The sequence below is a fragment of the Canis lupus genome, chromosome 33 (assembly GCF_048164855.1).
Source record: "Canis lupus baileyi chromosome 33, mCanLup2.hap1, whole genome shotgun sequence".
NCBI lineage: Eukaryota > Metazoa > Chordata > Mammalia > Carnivora > Canidae > Canis > Canis lupus.
The window spans coordinates 16,782,491-16,805,492 of NC_132870.1; the positions used below are offsets into that span (position 1 = coordinate 16,782,491).

Sequence of the window (23,002 nt, forward strand, 5' to 3'; positions counted from 1 at the left end):
AATGAGGCAAGTGTCTGCAAGTAGTGACAAAAAGTCACAGATTTTTTTACAAGAAAGAAGAGAATATTTTTCACTCCTACATTGTTTGTATGTATGTATGCATACCCTAGAAGACAAGAGTCTCTTGTCTGATCTGAAACTACATCTAGCAAAAGGTACATAATACTTAAAAAAAAAAAAATTGTGACATGATATCCATTAAAACTGATCATTAACACATTCTTCCCTTTTACTCCACTGAAACAAAGTTGGAAAAGATTGTTTTAAAGCACATATAATTTAATTGGAAGTCAAAAAAATGCCTGTCTGTAAGTAACTTCTTTGTTCCAATTCTTTATTTACTTTTACCACAAAAGCAATTCATTTCTAAAGAGTTGGAAAATAGTTCTAAAGCATATATACCTCTTTCTGACCCCTGTAATTTTCTGAATGAATCAAATACTGTTATTATAGACTCTACAAATAACTTCCATGTGTAGCTCTTCTCTCAGCTGTAATATTACATTAATGTGTATATTTTGTTAATGCCAATGTGCCTCCCTGGACTAAATGATTGGTAAGAGCAAGGATCATCTCCTATTTCTTGTCATTGTTCTCCAGCACCAGCTGAGTGCCTGGCATATAGTAGCTGCTCAATAATTATTTGCTGAATGAATGTTATGCCATATAAGGCACTTTGGAAAAAGTGGGTAATCACCTTTTGACTTCATTTTATTCTTTTTATGAAGAGTAATCACCTTATATGCACATAAAACTGCTGAAGTCTTATTTGTAAAATAGTTTAAGTCATTTGGAAAAATAGAATAATAATAATCAATGTTAATTTGCTGTGTGATGAAGTGCAAAATTCATTAAATAGTCACAGATATTTGAAATCATTCATCTTGAAGACATTCAAAAAATTAGGATGTCTTAATTCTCACAGGTCACCATGAAGTAAGTACTATTTTTTAGGCTGCAGAGAAAATGTTTTCTACTCAAAAGAAAAGACTGTTTGGCTCTATTGGATTTTGGATCAGTAGGTTTCCTTGGGCATATGATGTCTAACAGCTCAAGGAAATTTTGATAAATGTTTAGAGAGATTATAAGTATAAAAAGTATTAAAAACAAAAACACATTATTTACTATCAAGAAAAAAATGATCTATAAAACTAATCACAATTTCATCTAAAAAAAGGTTTGAGTGTATTCTGAATTTGAGTTGAGACATAGTATAGAGATTCCGTGTGGGTCTGTATCTAGTAGTAAGTGGTCATCGAAGAACCTGGTAAATGATATACATATAAAGGAGCATGGACATTCATTCTGAAAACCCTATAAATTATAAGTGTGGTCAACAGTTAATTTGTGTGTGATTTTTCTATATGTAAATTACCCCTGTGAGCAGTAACACCAGTAGAAGGTGGGCTTTTTTGATTTTTGTTTTTCATTCATTTGGTTTTTCACACAGAAAGATCCCATAAGACTCCACAAACCGAAAGGCAGAATAGAATTGTGGAATAAGAACCTCTCTGCATCATACATGTAACTCCTTGGAGAGTCTGGAGGAAGCCAGGAGTAATTAGTTGGGACTTTTCTTTGAATTGGAGTCTAAAGCCACTTCTGTCAGTGAGAAAAATGCCTAAAGGTGCTAAGTGATTATAGAAAGCTGAACTAAGATTTTGTTTAAAGGCAGGTACATAAGACAGCAAGAATACTTCCATCAAAATGCCCTACGGTTTTTTCATTTCTATTATGTTTAACCCCCAAAATAATTTTAATGTGTGCCAAATGATCCATTCTACTTGCAAGGTCTAACATGATGTGGAGGCTGACAGAGATAAGGGCTCAAGGCAGGAGGAGAACTGAATTACTTTTCTTGCTTTTTCTTTATTTTCATGTTAGAGATAAGGCCCAAAGGAAAACATAGATCATTGTGATAAATGTGTTACATCTTCATATTTTATTGTAGTTGTCAAAAATTCTTGCCAAGTCATAAATGTTTAGTAAACCAGAGCAACAATTGGATAGGTACAGGTATACTTCAGTTACAGTCAGATTTGGTCTCAACAAAAAGTACTACCATTGTCCAGATTATTTTCTTCATTCTATTAAGTAGGTTAAGTAAATTGGATGGGAATGAGGATACCAACCTTTTATTCTTCCTTTATTGTGTGTGTGTGTGTGTGTGTGTGTGTGAGAGAGAGAGAGAGAGAGAGAGACAGAGAGACAGAGAGACAGAGAGACAGAGAGGACAGAGACAGAAACAGAGACAGACAAATTGTTGTATTTTGTAAGTTTAAATTTTGGTGTTCAAAATGTACCAGTTTCCTGTGATACAAGGGCTTTTAGAAGGTTGAATTAAAATACAGCTAATCAGAGTTGCAAGATACAAGGGAAATGATCATTTGCAAAATAAGGTATGGATTAGGAAGGAGGGAGAAGTGCAGTTAGAATGATTTTTCCAGGGGGAAAATGAAAATTCAATGACTGATGGAAAAACAATCACAATTCCTTTCCATGCTTTATAGAGCCATCCGTCAATCATCTCTCTTTTCTTCTCATTCTTGAACTGAGTTTATGCATAAAGAAGAGTTAGCGTACTGAGTGTTATGCTATATGTTGGCAAATTGAACTCCAATAAAAAAAAATTTTAAAAAAGGAAGAGTTAGTGGCACTGAGCTTCCTTCAACTGATGAAGGGACCAGAGGCCATGACCACCTGAAGTTTCTATCCTACCACCACCTTGCTTCCATGTGTACTATTCCTTCTCCTGAAACGGGGTGTGTACCCTGGCTCGATATCTCAAAGCCTTAGTTCAAATACCTGCCTCCTTTATAACATTTTCTTTGTTCACTTTTGCCAAAGTAACTCACCCGCCTTCTACAGAACTAGGTAATGTTTCTCTAATGAGTTTCTGCAATGCTCTCTTTGTGGGGGCTTTTTATTCTCCCTCTCCCTGCCAAAAACAAAACAAACCAAGAGACAATACTCTTTAGCCATATGACCTTACACAACTACTTCACTTCCCTGGTCCTGGGTTTCTAAATATATAAAATGGAGATAAAAATCAGTAAAGTCATAGGGTGGTTTTGAGAAGGACGTTAAGTCAATCACCACAAAGTGAATAATGCAGATGAAGAGATAGATGGGTGCTTAATAAATGTAAGGAACCATCAGGTGTTGTTGCTGCCTACTGCTTCCTGGTGAACACGTATTAGTTTCCCTTCCTGAGCTTCGCCCTTCACTCTGCGCATCCATTGCACCCTAGGTGCAAACCACTATGGTAAGTACCGCAGAGCACACAAAGATCCCTGACACCATTACTTGACCTAAGAAGCTCATGATCCTTTTAAAGAGATCAAGCAGATCACTTTGGTGAAGGAACAAAACAGCCATTAGAAAATTATCAGCAAACTTCTGGAGAGTGCTTAAAGATAGATAAATCCATAGATTCACCAAACTAGCTTGATTATTAACTAGAATCCCCTGAGGTAAGGATTCTGCACTAGTAAGTCAGAATCTCTGGTTTGTAGTCAAGGAAATGCAAGTGATTCTGATGATCATTCAAGTGAGGAAATCCTAGAATAGTTACTTATAGTTGAGGATAAAGGCTTTCTGTTAAAAGCTAATTTTGACCTGAAGTAGGCACTCTTTTTGTTAAGAATGAGGAAAGAGAGAGTAATGTCATTTTAGAAACATAAGGGAGCTTCTACCCAGTGACTTAATCTTCTCAATAAAGTAGGAAATAAGATCCTCTGCTAAGAATGAGACAGGTGGAAGCTCAGGTCAGGGTTTGGAAAATGTAGAGAATATTGGGAGAGTTGCCATGGCGATGTGTTACAGGGATAAACTAGAGGTTGATTAAACCGAGGGTCCATTATGCTGCAATCAATATTCCTTACTGGAATTTCCACGTCCAGTTTATACCTGAGTTAGGGTCATTCTCAAGTCCCCAAAAGCTCATATAAATGAAAATGCACTGATCCTATCAATACAGGTAAATTTTTAATATTATTCACAACAAAAGTAATGTAAATTCTCACTATCATCTGACAACCTTTCTTCGGCCCAGTACAGAATTTAAAATTTGATCTCATGAAACCTCTAGGAGTCAGATTCTCATAAATAACAACAAATCTACCCATTGTGCTCTAGGTCCATCTGTGGCTAGCTGCTGAATCCATGAACTCCCCTAGGGTGAGAGTTAGGTTTCATAATTAAACGTATGCTGGTGTTGCCTTTCTTGTATTTTTCTTTTTGGTGAGTAAACTATTTTATTTGTCTCATTTTTCCACATCACATTCTCAGGGTTGTAATGGGTCTCCCACAGTTCCAGGCAGTTATTGGTTCTTAGGGGGGGAAGTGCTCCTGTGGCATTATTGATTGCAGCCTTCATGGGAAGGACAGTGATTGACTGTGTTGCTTCCTGGGCAGCTGTGAATTTGCTGTACTGTGACAGGTCCTTCAGTGGCCTCCTCAGTCTCAACTTGACAAGAAATCTGGAGAAGGAGCTAGCTCTATCGAAATGTCATGTCCTCACCCCGAATTGTATTCTGTCCCTCAAACAAAACCCAGGTCAGTGAGAGGTCATGGTTAAGAAGATAGTAAATGATGGCACTGAAATTGAGGCTGTCCTGCTATCTTCATAAGGCTTATGGCCCCTGGCTTGGCCTCCTAAAAGCTTCATGCTGTTTTCCTAGACTTTTCACAGCTGCCTGCTTCCTCACCCACCATCTCAATACTTCACACTCTAACACTCTATTTATTTTCTTGGCTAAACTCTTCAGATCGGACATTTGGCCTTAAGCAGGACTATGGGCTTCGACTTAGCCATTGTCTATGTCAATGTTCAGTTCTGAAAAGAGAAATTGGAACCCTGTAAGCAAATGAACTCTACTCTCTCATCATGAATGCACCACATTAGTCTTTATAATGATTATAATAATAGCTGCCTGGTATTGAGAACTTAATGTCATGCTAAGCACGTTGAATGCACACTACAGTTTGAAATCAGTATTATTTCATTTCATGGATTAGAAAAAATGAAGCTCAGAGATGTCATGTTACTTTACCACTACATACTCAGGAAGTAAGGAAATGAGGATTCCACCCAAGTTGATCTAACTCTGTATTCATATTCTTAACTGCTACAGTCTCCTCTTCCAAAAACTTCAATCCTTAAATTATTTCCCCTCTTTCACATTTCCTAAACCCTTATCTGTACCTCACTGTCATTCATTGACTTCTCTTTGATCACCATTTATTATGCCTTCCATCCACCTGCATACTTGCAAATAGTTTTGTGAGCAGAATTCTTTTCATCTATTTTTTGCTCACTAAAACACCTGGTATATTGGATTTGTACATTTTTACCCTTTGTATCCTCAGTTATCTCTGTGGATCATATCCTGATTCATCATAAGTGAAAGTGATAAGACTAACATAGGGTAGGAGAAAATGATGGAAGAGAAACTGAATAGTTGCCACTGATTCTTCTGGGGGAGGAGGCGGTACTAGGACTTAATGGGCCCTGTCATCAATTATTAGATATAATCTCCATGGACACTGTTTGCCATACTTCTCATCTGCATGGCTCCAGGCAACCATTACCCAGAACTGAAGGATAATGGAATCCAAATGTTAAAACATTCAAAAATCAGAAACTTAGGAACTCTGTCCAATGAGTTCAGGCTACGATTAGTGACATTAAGCAATAATACTCTCTCTCCTCTTTCTTGCACACTCCACCAGAGATGCTCACCCCAATACCAGCTTATCTTGTTCATGCATCTTAGACCAATTCTTATATATGAAGGATCCTGGGGGATCTCCAGAGCACTGTGGACCATCCTTGAGACTCACTGAGAAATAACGATGCTCAATGCAACAAGGAATCTAGAAGCAATCCTTATGTTTTAATTTCCTCTGATTCATGTTGCAGGTCATGCCTCATTGCAAAAACTGGATAAAAGCATAAGTCCTTTTTTCTTTATTACAACTACAGGAATAACACTTCACTTTAGTCTCATAGAGTGTAGTCTCTTCTCCTAGAAAGTAAGCTAACACAGGTAATGTTACTCTTGCTACAAAGTGGATCTATTTCTCACATTGCCCTTGTTGCTATGGTAGTATGCATATTTATTGTATATGGAATGCCATCACTTGCAGTGATCTATATAGCTTGAGTTTTACTTCAGTGATACTTTTAATCAGAGGGTTTTATCCTTTTTACTCATCTGAAACAAATAGACACAGTATCCACTATCATTTACCACCATATACAAGGTAAAGATTCTTCACAATTTACCAACATTCTGAACAACGTAATTACTGAAAAATTTAACTCTCTACCTGAACATCGGTAAACTGCACTCCCACAATTATTCATCAAGGCTCTTATAAATATTTCAGGTCCCCACTTAAGTAGGTTACTTTTACTTCTAATTCACCAAGATTTCAAATCGGTCTGAAAGGCTGATTTTGTCAAGTTTGGAATAAAATAGAAAAATACCTGGCTTTGCAAATGCCTCCATTTCGTACATATCCATATATGATATCATCAGACATGTTTCTGAATAAAGAAACTAGCCACGCAGTCCCTCTGACAATCGTTATCAGAACTGAATGGCACTCAATTTTTATCAAGCCTCTTCTCTGAGTTATTGAAGCCTCCCATAACATCATCAAGTAAGTAAACACTGCCGTGCATATAGCTCTTGCTATTATCATGGAAAAATTGCAAACAGCTCCCATGAGCTCACACAGGAATTATGGGAGTCACCATCCCCTTCGTAACAGCACATCCATGCCATTTCATTTTATCTTGACACAGAGATACATGGAAAGACAGTCTATTCCCTTTATATCTATTGGTAAATTTTCTTTCTAATAATTGCTGAAAACTTCACTCCAGTAAGCAGTTAGTCCTGCTGGTTGAAGAAAATAGATACATTATCTGAGGTAATAGATAAGTCTCATTAAGAAGATGGAATAGACTAATTCCCAGCATATCTCCCATGCGTGGGAAAACTAAATTGTGAAGTACAGCAGTAACACATCAATTATCTTTCTGCATGGAATTAGAGAAATCTCGCTGCTACTTTATACCACATTATGTAATTTTTTATAAGTAACCATTTATGTCAGAGTACCTCAGTCTGCTGCCTCATAAAAAAAAAAGACAGCCAATATTTCTATTCCAAGTGAGACTTACTCTTTTAACTACTTATGGAACCCAGGTATTCTATTCAGAATTTATGGTCCTACTGATTAACATATGCCCAAAGAGTGGATGTTTATTATTAGCCTAAAAACTAAGGCTATGCACCTGAAAATATTACACTTTTTTTTTAAGATTTTATTTATTTATTCATAGAGACACAGAGAGAGAGAGGCAGAGACACAGGCAGAGGGAGAAGCAAGCTCCATGAAGGGAGCCTGACATGGGACTCGATCCTGGGTCTCCTGGACCATGCCTTGGACTGAAGGCGGCGCTAAACCACTGAGCAACCTGGGCTGCCCGACAATATTACACTTTTAATGAAGATTGGCTCTAACCAATGAAAGTAAAGCTAACTCTCAGCATTCAAAATAAAGGTTTCAGAGATCTCTTGTTAAAGAATGATTTGTTATCAATTTACTTTCAGTAGTTTATCATATCAGGTTATCATATGTGAAGTACTTGAAAACGATTTTATTTCTTAAGTAGTTTAAATATCTCTCCCACATTCTTGTTTGCGTAATTAGTTTTTATTAGCAAATGTCTTTTTATCTGGCTGTGACATCCAAATATAGAAATTTCACATCACAGGAGTTAAGTTCATGAAGTTTCTAAATGAAGACTTTGCTTATTAAAGTAAATGATAGAGTAGAGGATTATTTGTTTAATAGGTGGACTGTGTAACAAAAGTGAGACAATGACAATAAAATGCCTTGCAAATTATAAAGTGGTATCTTAAAAACAAAGATTTTATATTTGTACATATCCTAGTTTTTAAAAACACCCTAAATACTGATAGGGAGAAGAAGAAACATAAATTATACCGGTTCAGAGTCTTAAACCAGTTCTATCCCAAACATGATCCAGAGGGAGAAAGAAGAAAGTCAAAAGAAAAATTCCAGGATTGGAAAAGTACTGAACAGGAAAGTCACTCGCAAATAACAACCATCCTCAAATCATGACACTTGCTGCTGTGCCCTATATTTCACAGTCCATGTGTCTTGAGTCTCTGTGGGCTGCTAACACACTATGCCATGCACTGGAAGCCTAAACAATGGGCCTTTGGCTTACAGTTCTGAGGCCACAAGTCCTCAATCAAGTCTCTGGCTAGGTGAGTTTCATTATGAGGCAGCTGTAACGAGACTCAGCCCACAACGCTGTTCCTAAACTGTCCATTGTTCCAAATCCAAGGTTTGGGAACCCTTTTGCACAGTGCCTTTCATTGCATGGTCCCTTCCAGGACACAAGGTCACGTTGCCGTGGAATTACACATGAACTCGATTACAGATAATTGTCCAAGAGCTAGTTTGCCCTCCTCCCCCCCCCACCCCTGCCATTTATAGAAACATTATAGCATGTTCAGGTTCATAAAACAAGAAGTTAGAAAATTGAATTCACTTTTTCTTTTAAAATGTCTGAAATGAACAGATTCTGTTTTTGTATGGGTCTAGTCACTTGGAGGAAAGTTTAGGTTGTGTTTACTATCTTAACACTCTTTATTGAAAAGTTGGAAACACTTTTCCAACAGAGTCAGAATAATACTAAATATAACACCTGAAAAGTTAGAATAAGATTTTTTAAAATACTTTAGACTGTCCATCTATGAAAATATGGGTAAAGTGTAGTAAATTATTTTCCTAAAGTAGTACTTGTATTATTATCAATGATCCAATTCTTGGCTAAGAATTTTAATTAATTACACTGAATTTGTCCACCATTTTGAGTGGACAGATATACCCTGAGGATTTTTAAAAACATGTATTAATATATCTCCTCCAAGCCAGGAGGTATTTGCATCATAAAAGAATTCTCATCATAGTGTACATCCTACTATAACATCTCTTAGAATAATGAATTTCTTCTCCATATTTAAACTGCTAATCCGGGATCCCTGGGTGGCGCAGCGGTTTGGCGCCTGCCTTTGGCCCAGGGCGCGATCCTGGAGACCCGGGATCGAGTCCCACGTCGGGCTCCCGGTGCATGGAGCCTGCTTCTCCCTCTGCCTGTGTCTCTGCGCCTCTCTCTCTCTCTCTGTGACTATCATAAATAAATAAAGATTAAAAAAAAAAAAAGGAAGCTCTTTGTTGGCTCTTTAAAAAAAAATAAATAAAAATAAATAAACTGCTAGTCAACTTATAAAAAGTTCAGTGTTTATGCAGATGTTCCTGAGAATATTTGTCCATTCAAAAGTTTCCTTTTCTATAATCTTCTCTCTCCTAACGCTGTGCCAAAGATCCATTATACAATCTTTATCCATTTATACATAACACACACTTCAAGATCCCACTTATTTTTAGGCTTAGTTGTCAGACTCAAAGATACTAAAATATTCATAAAATGTGTATAACACACTAAGCAAAATAAGCTTGACTTCATGACCCTCCTTCATAAACATGCATTTGAAAGGTCTCCATAAGAAGATTTTGTATTGCCTGAAGAGTGACTGTAAGCAGAGATGGTCACTGCCAGTTTCTCACTGCAGAAGGAAAGAATTTTTCCCCTTTACCCTATAACCCAAATATCACACTGAGCTTAAGGATGAAGCTGACATTTTAAAAGATCACCAAAAGTGTTCTCTTTCCAATTGCAATTACGCCTCCATCTCAGTGGGAGCCATCATCGGGGTCTTTTCAGCTCTCCAGCATCTTTCTGGCCTGCTTTCATTATCCTGATTATCTATTCATTTGCCGCCCGGCACTCATTTTATGAAAGATCATGTCTGCCATTTCTATAATGAGTGCTTGACTTTTACTGCCAGCATAAACACATAAAATATATAATAATTAAAGTTCACTAGTCACCAAAGTCTTGAGATCCATCATGTTGCTAATTTGATTTTTCAAGCAATTGCTTCTCTGTGAACCAGGCTGATTTTGCCCCCTTAGGCATTGCAAGACCTGTGATGGAAGGGGCTGACTCTAACCTAGAAGGATCAATCTGAATGGCTACCATGTACAGGTTTCAGGTTCAATTTCAAAGCATGGCATATCTACAAAGTAGGATGATTCTTGAAACCAACAATAATCTCATCAATATTTGAACCTAAAAAATAGTTTTAAGTGTAGCACATTTTTCAAAATAGTTCAGTGTTACTTAAAAAAAATACTTGTATCAGCAACTGTTTAAACTAAGGAAAGATTTCATTGGGATAACTATGGAAGTCTGCATCATATAGATTGAAACTTCACAATTGAAGTTTGAATTGAAACTTACACTGAGTAAGGATAAGGTTTCAAAACACCACCTCCTTATTTTGAACACACTGCCTTGTTTTGATAACATTGGCAAGGCCCCCTGAGTGCCTCATGATAATGAATTCATCTGACGTTTATTCTAATCGCATAGAGATTAATGAACTCATGCGATATTCATGTGGCTCTCTGGAGGCATCAGGATGTGTTACACAAAGTGTAATGTTTGTAAATGGATACAATGGAATATGTGTTAGCCAAGGATCTTGAGTAGTCAAATCCTCAGTTAATAAAGCAGCAGGAACTGAAGAGGCAGCTTCCATTTCTAGTGGGGTTTTTTAGGTATAATAAAGATCTTGACAGTGTATTCAAAAAAAAAAAAAAAATGCGAAAGCCAGAAGACCTTGGTTTGAGAGCTGGCTGGATCAATTACCAGCGTCGTGGCCTTGGGAAATTTTCTTCACCTCTTAGCCTCAATCTCCTCAGCTTTAAAATGAGAATTTAATAACATCAACCTTCTTAAAGCCTTTTACAGGAATAAGGACTGGGGGGCGGGGGGGGTGCAATCAATCAACCAACCAATCAGTAGAATTCCTCCCTCATAAGGTTATTTTAAGAAGTAAACCAAATGATATGCAGTGTTTTTGATAAGTGTTCCATAAGCTTTGCAGCATTATGCATGCATTTACTTTTGCTATTCCTTTGGAAAATTGTCTGGAGAAAGTTTATAGTTTATTTCCCATACACAGAAAAATGGATATCTTAGGAATTCATTACTTACTACATAAGGACATGGATACTGTCTTCTTAATAAGAAAAGAAGATCTGACCACTTAAAGGTGCTATTGAATTATATTTTTTATTTTAAAGGTGAGATATCAGACTTGAAGTAATACAGGAAACCTCTTTTTTATGCAGGTCTATGACATACAACAGTCTTCAACAATAACTAAATGTATAAGTCCAGTTCTGTTGATTCTGCCCTGTAGTGGGAGCCAAGCAGGTCACTTCAACCCCTAGGCAGGAGTCAAATATGATCTCATCTCCCAGACCCCTTCCAGTACCAATATGCTGTCATTCTCATAAATTGTCCATAATAATTTTTTACCAACCCCAACAAACTTCTCGTTAGTTTATAGTACTTCTAGCCACACATGATTAAAAATCCTTTTTTTAATTAAAATTTTTTTATGATTAAAAATCCTTATTATATCTTTTGATTAAAAGAAACCCCATCTTTTCTGCTTCAGCTGATTGTCTTACCTATTCTCAGTAAATCATAATCACTGCCTAAAATTTCTCTTAGTATATTTATTCATATCCCTTTGATTTCAAGATAAAGCTTCCATTGCCTAGGAAATGACTCCACGAATACCTCAGAAGACAATTACTACCTGATCTCAAATAATTAAGGCAGTCACACTTCTGGAATATGGGTGGTCCCGGTCTCAGGGTGTAGGTCCAGGTGTACGTTCCAGGATAATCAGAACAACAAGGAAATCCAAAATTCACTTGAACTATTAGACTGCCATGGTTAATATATGGTGTGTATCTCAAATTCATTCTCAGTGTGGTCAAACACAAAATCAATACACGATCACTCTGTATTCTTTTAAAGAACATGTACATTAATAATAGGCACTACTACATATTACTTATTCTATGTTATTAACACACAGTCAAAAGCACAGGGATGAGGGCAAAACTCTCTGGTTTCAAAACAAACTCTGATGCTTTCTAATGATGTGACTTTAGCCAAGTCATGTAAGCCCTCTGAACTTCACTATCTTTGCCAGCGAAACGGAAACTTGTTGACTTCATAGAATTATTTGCTGTGGGGCTCTGCAGCAGGCCAGCAGCTATAGCAGTAGGCCAAATCTGGTTCAGGCCTGTTTTTGTAACTACAAAGGCAGAGTTGACTAATGGCAGCAGAGAACTTACATTCCGTACAGTCTAAAATATTAGCCACCAGGCACCTAACAAAAATGTTCATTAACCTCTGGCCTAAAGAATGGTATTCATAAACTTATTTGAATAAGTTCATCTCTGTGAGATCTTAGGTAATCTTAGTGGACTACGTTGAAGCCATGGCCATCTGGTTTGGCTAACTGGAAGAATTACTTAAAAGTCCAATTTCAACAAAGGAAATAGCTTCTAATATTCTTTCTTAGGTTATTTGGAATTACCAAGGTATTATGTGTTGTCAATAAATATTTGTTGTATCTAGTGCTACTAACCTATCATTAAGACATTTTGCTCAAGAAAAAAAAAAAGCCACTGGTGCCTGATTCACAGCAAGTTGATAGGATTTGTTTTTGCAACTCTGATGTTGAAGTAGATATCAGAAATGCCAGCCAGAGTGCCACTGCACTAAATCGAATACTAAGTTTACCTACATTTCCCAAGCTCAAATGAAAGAAATGATGAATGAATGAACTACCTATTGAGCTGATGTTTTTCTGAAAATTGTGTGCACACTAATTTTAATTCTTTCTCAGTCACCATGGAGAGGAAATTTTTGTGAGAACCCAGCAAGTGAATTTAATAATGTGGGAATTCTGGGCCAAAATAGATCCACTCAGTGTGTCAAAAATACTTTTTTTTCAGTTACTCCTGAATTTCCTTCTCAATGTTAAGAGATGTTAAACATTAATAAATAACGAGACTCTGTCCTAAATATCTTTTTAATTTGGGCTACATTTAACTCATTAGCATGTCACAGATCAGATAAATGTTTTTGAGTTATTAAAATGATGTTTTTATCCTCACCAACCTCTAGTGTCAAGGTGCTTCAGGACTTTCAGATTGAAGAAATGCCTGAAGGTTTCAGACCATAGGGTTTCTGTCATTATGTCGCTAAAATTCCCTTCTACTATGACAGGTCAAGAAGTTTGAAGATTCGAGTGTAGGAAGGATATCCAGGAGAAAAAAGGAAAGTTGTGCCTCTTTTCTAGCCAGAGGTTTCCATCAGGGGCAGAAGGTGGGAGGTGGAGGGAGGACAATAAAGGGGTGTTAGCTAGACTGGAATGCACACCCAGGATAGAGGCCATGATACTGCCCTTGCCATTAAGGTCTCTGAGGGGAGTTCTGTGGCGTACCAGGCTATGTAGCAGCAGAGAAGACCTCTGGTAGGAAGGCAGAGCTGCACGGTCAGGAAAAAACAAGGGTTCAATCTTTATTTTTGGTCTCTCTTGCTCCCATGTGGTGTGAGTACTAAGTTAGAGCACAAGGATCACTTTTGGAGCCCACCATAGTGAGTCACAAGATGACACCAAAATAGTATCTGAAGGCTAATGAATAGTCAGGGGCTGGATGAAAAAAATGGCAGGAGCTGAGAAAGAAAAAGAATGACAGAATCTGAAAAAGGACTGAACCCAGGCCCATCCCACATAAAAGGAGAACTGCCAGAACCAATCCAAGGACCAGCAAGGAGCCAGCAGCTCCCGCCCAGCAAGCCTCCAACACAGGGGGTATAATATCATCCTCCATAAATGCTGACACCATCTTGGAAAAGAGCAAGGAAAAGGGGAGGAATCCAAAGGATTGAGTAACTCTTGAGCTAAAGCTAGAGTCACGTTAAATTACTAGATCAGATTAAATTTTAAATCGTATTGAACTAATTTTAGTTTTGTTCCCACTGCTCAGCAGGCTCAGTTCTCCTGAAGAAGATCAATTAAGTTATGGAGAAAAGCTACATTTTCTTTGCACATCCAAACCATAATGTGAATAAATTTGCAATCACTCTACAATTACATTGTTTGGTTTATTTTTTTTAAAGATTTTATTTAGTTGTTCATGAGAGACACAGAGAGAGGGGCAGAGACACAGGCAGAGGGAGAAGCAGGCTCCATGCAGGAAGCCCAATGTGGGACTCGATCCCAGGTCTCCAGGATCACGTCCTAGGCCAAAGGTGGCACTAAACCACTGAGCCACTCGGACTGCCCACGTTGTTTGGTTTAGAAGAAACCTATTGATGACAATTTTACTCAGGGTCTAACAAATCTCTGAAACTAAAGGGAGAGCTCTTCTCTGAATACTTATGTATTAGAGGCTATGTAGGCTAACAGAGAGAAAAGTGTTGGAAGACAGAACTGAATTCTAGCCCTAACTCGACAACTTACCCTGTTAGTCATAAAAAAGTTATCTGGTCTCTACAACAGAGCTTCCCAACTGTTAGATGATGTACTAGAATATTGCTAAAATATAGATCCCTTCAGCCCTCAAACAACACCCAAGGCAGAGCCTGGGGTGGCTGGAGCCCCCTGACTTTCATCTCAGGCTACCCTAGAGTGGTATATAAATTATTTTTTGTGTGTTGAATGTGATCATTTGGAGGAATTGTTGTTCTAAATGATTGTGTTTCTCCTCCATAGAATGAGTGGGGGGAGGGGAGGAGTGAATAGATGGTGTCTTCTGTCATTTCCGTTCTAGTAGTTTCTGCTTCTATGAATGTGGGGAGAAAATTCCAATTGCAGAAAGAGTCACAGGAGCTCCTACATTCATGCCCTGAAAACAAAAATTCCTGTACTTGAGTTCTGAAACTCTCTGATTGCCTCTAAATTTGTTCCCAGAAGAAACAACTAAAAAAAATCAGATGTCCTTTTTCTCAGAGAACCAGTATCGTTTTTTACAGATCCTCAGGGACTTACCTACAGGCAAGAAAATTAGAAAGGAATCTGTATACTGCTCTAGTATTCAGAAGCAAAATTCAAAGTAACCTATGTGGGATCAGAAATCTGCGTTCCTCCTTCAGCAACCTGTTTTGTTATAAATAAATTAAATTGAAAATCAATTTCTAGAGCAGTGATTAAGAATGGTAAGTGATCAATAATTAGCACAATTCTCACACATGAATGACACTGTTTTATCTTCAAAGTAAGTAAAAAGCCTTTCAAGAGGAACACCTCAACCTTGTTGAGTATTTTTATTTGAATGTGAAGGAAGGATCTTCTGCTTCCCCCACTCACTTCCCCTGAAATCTGCTCATTTATATCAATAAAGAATTCAATACATGCAGAATTGATCTATTAGCCATTTTCAAGTTGGAGCTAGGTTTTATGGACTGCTAAGGTTTTTCTGCTCAATGGGATGACAAATGTTTTAATACTTTTGGACAAAAGAAGGAAATGCAATGTTCTTGTCAGTGAATCAATCACTCACGGATTCATCTGGGAATATAACTCCCCATCAAGAAATATGTACCTTAACAGGTTCAAAAAAAGAATGGTTGTCACACAGGCTGGTAATAATAATTCTAGCTTTTGAGTTGTCACAGCCTACTAAGTGCCAAGTAATGAGCGAGATGCTTTTGTTTATTGCTTCATGAATTTTCACCGGGACAACTCTCAAAATGCTAAGCTTTGCTCTCATCCCTCTGGAGTAAAAATAGCAGGAATTTTTCTGACTACATTCCAACAAGAGGTTTTTAATCATCCAGTTGTTCATCATGACCTAATGTCCAATCTTCTTTCTAATAGATTAATTGTTTACATCACTAAGAAGCTCATACTTGACACCTTTCAAACCCACCAGTTACCTATAAAGGCAGGAACACGCTGCTCTCTGTGAGCAGAGTCTGCCATCTTGTGGAAATTGCGAATACAGCAAAGCCATTCTATGGAACTAAAAATCTGCACACACCAAGAACTGCGTGACTAGATTCTTGGCAATGTTATACACATACGCACACACACACACATCAGTGCTGCTCATAATTAAAAACTTTCCTTTAGGTGTGACCCAAGTTTCATTTAAAGATGCTAAATATTCCTGAATATTTGAAAAAGATACATATATCCTCATTTATTATAAGGACTCACTCAATTTTTCTTGAAGGCAGTGCATCCGATCCTGCTAAGCTTTCTTTATCTAATACTTAGATAGGTTTTTTGTTGAGTAACGAAGTGGAAGGGGTAGTGACACTTATCCCATGGAATTTCCAGTTGCATTAGATTCTGTAGCAAAAATTTATGGCAGAAATCTGAGCTCAGAAAACACTTTCATTCCCTTCCAACGCCTCTATTCCATCCAACCTATATTCCTAGAACCTGTTGTGGGCTATTCAGAGCTTGACTGAGGGATCCTATGGTCTAGCTGTTCTGTCTGTCCTGAAAAATGGAGTGTCTGTGCAATGCCCTTACTATCTGTGCTCCCTGAGATCGACCAGACATAAAAGGATCTTTGTAGTGTGAAGACAAGTAGAGAAGTCTGCTCACTCTTTCCCCATGGTAACTCCTACCACCCAGCCTGCTGAACCTAAAAGATCTACGATTAAACAAATTCTTTGGATGCAAGGCCCTTTACTCCTTTAGCATCAAAATGGATGTCATATAGAGTATGAATGTATATACCACAATGATCACTTTTAAAACCAACTTATTTTTCAGATGTAGAAATAATGACTTGTTGTGATACCAGATACTACTAAGGAAAAAGAGTAGTCAATCACTGGTTCCTGAATGAATATGCAAATGAAGGAAAGAATAAATTAACATGATGGCATTAAAAAGAAACAATATCACAGTGTTGCTCAGGCCATTTTGGCTGAATGTGCAGTTGTGGTTTAACATAAATCTTGTCCCCAGAGAAATACGTGACATGAGACCACTCTTTAAGTATTTATCGAATGGATAGATGAAGGAAGGAATGGAACAAGTCAGAAAATCGCATCAATGATAAGAAAAAAAGTAGAATCTGAGGGCAACATCCATTTGCCAAAAACTGTTGAGCATATTCAATCAATAAATACTTGCCTGCTCTGTGCTAAGCAGCATGGAAGATGGGGAGTACACATTCCAGAAAGGGGAACAGACATTAATCAAAGAACCACAAATTATTATAAATGATGATAAGTGCTGTGAAGGGAAACCCTTCCACTTCTACAGACATTGACCAATATAGTGTGGGGGAGCAGGAGGAAGGCCAGGAAACTCGGTGCTCATTTTGTGCCTATATATGTTCTCATTAAGCAAATGCTGCTATAGTTTCCTTTTATTTCTACATATACTTATAATCTCAAATTTGAGAATATTATTTTTGTCAAGATTTTATTTATTTATTTATTTATTTATTTATTTATTTATTTATTATTTATTTGAGAGAGAAAGCAAGAGAGAGAGCACAAGCTCTCTTGTGGGGGAGAAGGAGAAGCAGATGCCCCACCCAGCAGGAAACCCAACATGGGGCTCCATCCCAGGACCCCAGGATCATGACCTGAGCCGAAGGCAGATGCTTAACTGACTGAGCCACCCAGGCACCCCAAGAATATTATTTTTTTAGAGATGACTAAATTTTCCCTTCAAGGTATTCAATGGTATTCTGATTATCCAGTGCCTTTAAGTAGGCAAATACCTAATGGGCTTGCCAACATCATTTGAATGTATTTGCAGACAGGCCAAGCAGGCAACTTTGAAACTGTGATTACAGATTACAGATGTACGTAAAACCTAATACAGTGCTGCTAATTCCCACAAGTAGGTGTTCCTTTGGATGGAAGCACTGTTTATTTATTTGTTTGTTTAATTATTTAGTGAGCTCTACACACTGTGTGGGGCTCGAATTTTCGACCCTGAGATCAAGAATCGCATGTTCTAATGACTGAGTCAGCCCCCTGCTCCAGAGAGATACTCTTTCTCAGGTGTATTCCTGAAAACTCCAGCTCCATGAATTATGAATATATATTTAAGGGGAGGAAAAAAAGAAAGAAGAAGGAAAGTCAGATAACTTTGGGAAATGCTAAATTAAACAAAATCATACAAGTTTTATTTTCTATAGGTCTTCTCAGAGCCTGTAATACACGACTTTCTTATAAATTTCTGAGGAAGTGTTTCTTGAAGTTAATGACCACAAGATCTTTTTCTTGCAGAAGTCCCTCCAGGTACTAATGTCTTATGGAACACACTTTTAGAAATTCTGGAAATACAAATGACTTTGTCTGAGAAGAGGCAGGAATAAGGGTGAAGTGTAATCCATCAATATTCATAATCACCTTGTAAGTTCAATTAATTGCGCTACTTGAACAACACTGTGAAACAACAGAGTTTTAGACCGATCCATATCATAAAAAAGGAGAAATCCAAGTTGTGAGGGAAGCTCCAGTTCAATGTCCATTCCAGTGTCAGCTGAGGGCTCTGAGGTTGAGACTGTGGGAAGAGTCGAAGGTGAATGGTGAAACCAACTCTCCCTCATAGCCCTTAAGGCTGGTCCTACTCCACTGACTCAGGTTGAGTTGAATGTTGACCCTACCCCTAACCATGGTCTTTTAGCTAATTCTTATCAGCACTAGGATGATGTGAACCAGATAAAAAGGTAATGCGCCACCAAACAAGAATTTACTCATTCTGGATAAATATCATTCTCTCTAAAGTTTTAAGCAGTCTCTCCCCAAGGAACCCAAGACCCAAGGCAAGCATACAAATATAGGTCCACATATCCTAAGACTAATTATGTACAAAATATAAATTAAAAAAATATATTAATTGAGCTAAAAACTCTTAGATACAATATGTTCTATCTTATCATGACAAATATACCTTCAAGTCCCATAGAAGGCCAGGTTTTAGTTTCTAATTTGTGACTAGCTTGGAGTAGTGCACAGACCTGGCGGCCCAGGGAGTCATTCCCTGGCCCCCTCTCTTGCACCTCCAGCTCTGTCTAGCACAGTGAAGGATCACTCACCAAGGTGTATACTCCTGAGCTAGTACATCTGAGCATTCTCTAAGCACCACCCTAAACATCCATGATGCCCTTGTGGTTATGAGATCTGCCCCCCAGGAGGAAATATGGTGACAAGCTTTCTCAGATCCCAGAGGAGCACTCTGAACTGTTTGGGTGGGAAATCCTAGGGACTCCTGAGGACAGTGCAGACTCTGGACAAGCTTGTGGCATTGGCCCTGACCATTCTCAGCCTGTGAGAGGGGGCACACCTGGAAGAGGACCAGAGGTAGACAGGTCTCAGGTAAAGCCTAAAGAGTTTTTGGAAATGAGAATAAAACCTCTGTGAAAATCACACTGTAAAATAGCTGCAGTCTTTGCAGCTCGGCCCCAGACTCAGGGAAAAAAGAAGACAGACAAAGAAGGGTAATTCTTATTTGAATGTAACTACTTCTAAAAGCTTCTGGTCAACTTTTCTTGTTCTCCAAGGTAAGATTATTTTCCCCTTTGGCATTAAAAGGGAAACTACATCAGTTGGGTGAAAAACCAAAAATGATCTATTTTATCAACTTCAAACTTGTCCCAAGGCTTTCTCCCACACAATGTTAAATAATAGAAGACTTTTTAATTGAATTTCTTTGTGTGTAGCATATGATGGCCAACATTATGCCAGCATCTTGCTCTAAGCAGCAAAACGTTCTTCATAAAAACATTAAGATCCAGAGCGTCATTCGACATGTAGGGAGGGAACACAGAACTGCAGCAGCTTGAAACCACATAAAAACAGTGCCTCTGAAATGTAATTGTAAAAACACATTGCAGCAAAGCGGGGGGGGGGGGTGAATATATAGAATTATAAAAGAAAACCGAAGAAGAAGAAGAAGAGGAGGAGGAGGAGGAGGAAAGAAAGGAAGAGGAGAACAAGCGAGGGAGGATATGGAAGGGGGAAACAAAGCCAGTGCCACAACCCTGTCTATAAAATCAAAGCAATAACATTTTCAGTGCCCTGGCATTCCCTCTGCAGGCTAATCTATACATTCATTTCCCCTTGACAGCCACCATCCTTTAGAGGTAGGATTATAAATGGATGTGTGGTGAACCGAAGCAATAACTATGTCTGCAGTGACACATGACTGTGTTCTCTACCCCAAGGATCCTGGAGCTTCAGCAGAATGGAGACATGGACATCCTAAAGCACAAATGGTGGCCAAAGAATGGCCAGTGTGCCCTGTACTCCTCAGTGGATACGAAGCAGAAAGGAGGTGCCCTGGACATAAAGAGCTTTGCAGGGGTGTTTTGTATCCTGGCCGCTGGAATTGTCCTGTCCTGCTTTATAGCCATGCTGGAGACGTGGTGGAACAAGAGGAAAGGCTCCCGGGTCCCATCGAAAGAGGTACTTGATTAAGAGCTTCAGCACAAAGTTGACCCAACAAGTGGGCTATCTTTCCAGGGAGGATAATCACCAGGAATAGGATAACGGGGTGGGCGTGGTCCTTGTTGCTTCTTTCTCTGAATATTGAAAATAAATTTGTGAAATATAAAAATTGACAATGCCAATACCAATTTCCATTTTAGGACATCCCAGATAAATGAAGAAAAGATGTACAGTGTTGGAAAGACTGACAATTTCATGTGCCATCAAGAGCTTTAAAAATTCTGCCAAATCTCAGGCTAGAATTTAATTCAGCGATTTTCTTAAAGGCTGTGGTCCCCTTGACCACTTCACAAAGATGCTTATCATTTTATTTCCATAAGTTAACTTGTAGGTAGCTTACGTGTATCTCTAAGATTCAGCCTAAGAAATACAATGCCATTGTAAAATAATCAGAATCTGTCTATGCAGTGACTCCTTCCCTTTACCTGTATGTGGTAGACCTATAGAAGTGATTATATATGTTTTAAGCTCTTTGATGGCTCTAAGCTTAATAAACCCATAGTGAGGAATCACCTAGAATTAGATTTTTGATGATATAAAATTTAAATTTTTTCAGATATCTGAAAGAATAATTGCAGAGTTACACATAATATCTCTTAGAAAGTGGCATGTGCCTTGTTTTCATCAAAAATTATGGAATTTCTAAATTAGCAGGGAAAATATGAAGTTAAAATACATTGCTTGATTAATCATTTTCCTTCTGAACCAAAAAGGTGAAAATTTTTTAAATAATGAAATATTCACTAAAGCTTCACAAATTGAAATGGAAAACAACCTGAATTTGCTGCATGATTTGATCTGCTGGAAAGTTTCAAAGGACAGTTTTAAACTTTCTGTAATTAGACTTTGGCTAACTGATGGTTAAAGTGAATCCCGAGAAGATCTGCTTTAATGCACAAATAAAATGACTTCTCACGTTCATATGAATTTTTACATGTTAGTATGTTCTGTAAAAAAGATTTTTTTCTAAAGTAATCTAAGAATTCCCTTCTACTGCCTTATATGCAAAATTGATAAGCAACATTTATAGGGAAAAGCTTGGCTTACCAAAAATAAAACTTAGCTTCCTCCCTATCTGAACGATCATACATTCTAAATTAGGGGAGTATGAACTAAAAATTAAACAGGTTTTATTGCAATGTTTTTTTTACGGAATAAGCTTCTGGTTTCTCTTGACATTGATTCAATGCAAAAGACCATATTAATGCAACATTATAGCTGAGATTTCATATTCTCAAAAATCTGAAAATTAAGGACTCCCCAAGCTCCTTATATTTTGAATTACTATATATAATATTAAATTTTTGCATTATTATATCTGTTGATGGATGACTACATTATAGTTGCTGTGGGAACCATAAAATTATATCTCTCAACCCTCTAAAATCTCAGTGATAATATTGCATTAATGGATATTTTTTATTGGATTTTGAAATGAGAAAGGAGAAGGAAAAACAGTGATGCACATCAAAATATTTTTCACCGAGGAGCACTATAATAGCACAATGAAAAAAATACATACTCCATTCTAACTCATGACAGCTAATCCAGATCTATGAACAAATATTTTCTCTTATGATTAATAGGTATTTTTAAATCCTCATGAATTTAATTTATTGAACTTGGCTGATGATAAGAGACGATTTTTTTCCTGCCCGTTTTATTTTTCAAACATTGGGCTTTAATGATCACCGTAAATGAAAATCCTAAAGGAGTTATGAATTGGTTTCAACACCAGAAATCTGAGATTTTTCTTCCTTTTCCTCTAGTAAATACCTTCTTACTAAGACTCCATTAGCATAGCTCAAAGCATCTTTGATTTAGAGGCCATTTGGCATAAATCTGGCCCTAAACCAAAGCTGTCATTCACAGATCGTGACTTGAAGGGGTCTCTAAAGGTATCGCTGACCTCACAATACTGCCTCATTCAGGTACTAAATAGCTCGAGCGTATGACATCCCTCAATTAGAAATTGATTCTCTTGTGTTGAATGTTGCTCTTTCTAAATAATTTCACATCTCTCTGACCTAAAGAGAAATAACACTTTAACAGTCACTAACACTTTAGCATGAACTAGCACATCATATCACTTATGGAATGGAAAGTTGAGGGTAGGAGGGAATAGTAGAAAAGAAAAGAAATGCAACTTGAACGGAGACATTCTGAAAAGGGAGGAAGCATGTGGAAAGAAGAGGTGTGGTGAGGCAGTGAGTTGTTAAAACCATACTTTTTATTTGTACAGCTTTGCCTGAGTCTGTCCCTGATCTCATAGAAGGTAGTCACCCATCTACTGCTCCCATATTTTTGTAGTTGCATGTGACATATATAGAACTTTTAGTACAAGAAAAATATTGATTATAGGTAACCTTATCTCAGAGTCATATATGTATCCCCAGAACCTAGTACAATGCCTGGCTCATAATAGGTGCTCAGTAGATACTTGTTAAATAATAAACCCCAAAGTTCAGTTAATTACATATCATGTTTGCTGAACTACTTTTTTTTTATTATTTTTATTATTTT

General features: G+C 37.6%; 1 protein-coding gene across 3 annotated transcripts in view; it reads left to right on the top strand.

The window, feature by feature from the left end:
• GRID2 (glutamate ionotropic receptor delta type subunit 2) overlaps nt 1–23,002 on the top strand; it is a 1,466,011-nt gene that overhangs the window by 1,404,053 nt on the left and 38,956 nt on the right. For all 3 annotated transcript variants that reach the window (XM_072810836.1, XM_072810835.1, XM_072810834.1), the window contains exon 15: nt 20,197–20,437. In XM_072810836.1, the coding sequence (XP_072666937.1) occupies nt 20,197–20,437 (241 nt within the window). The remainder of the gene's footprint in view (nt 1–20,196; nt 20,438–23,002) is intronic.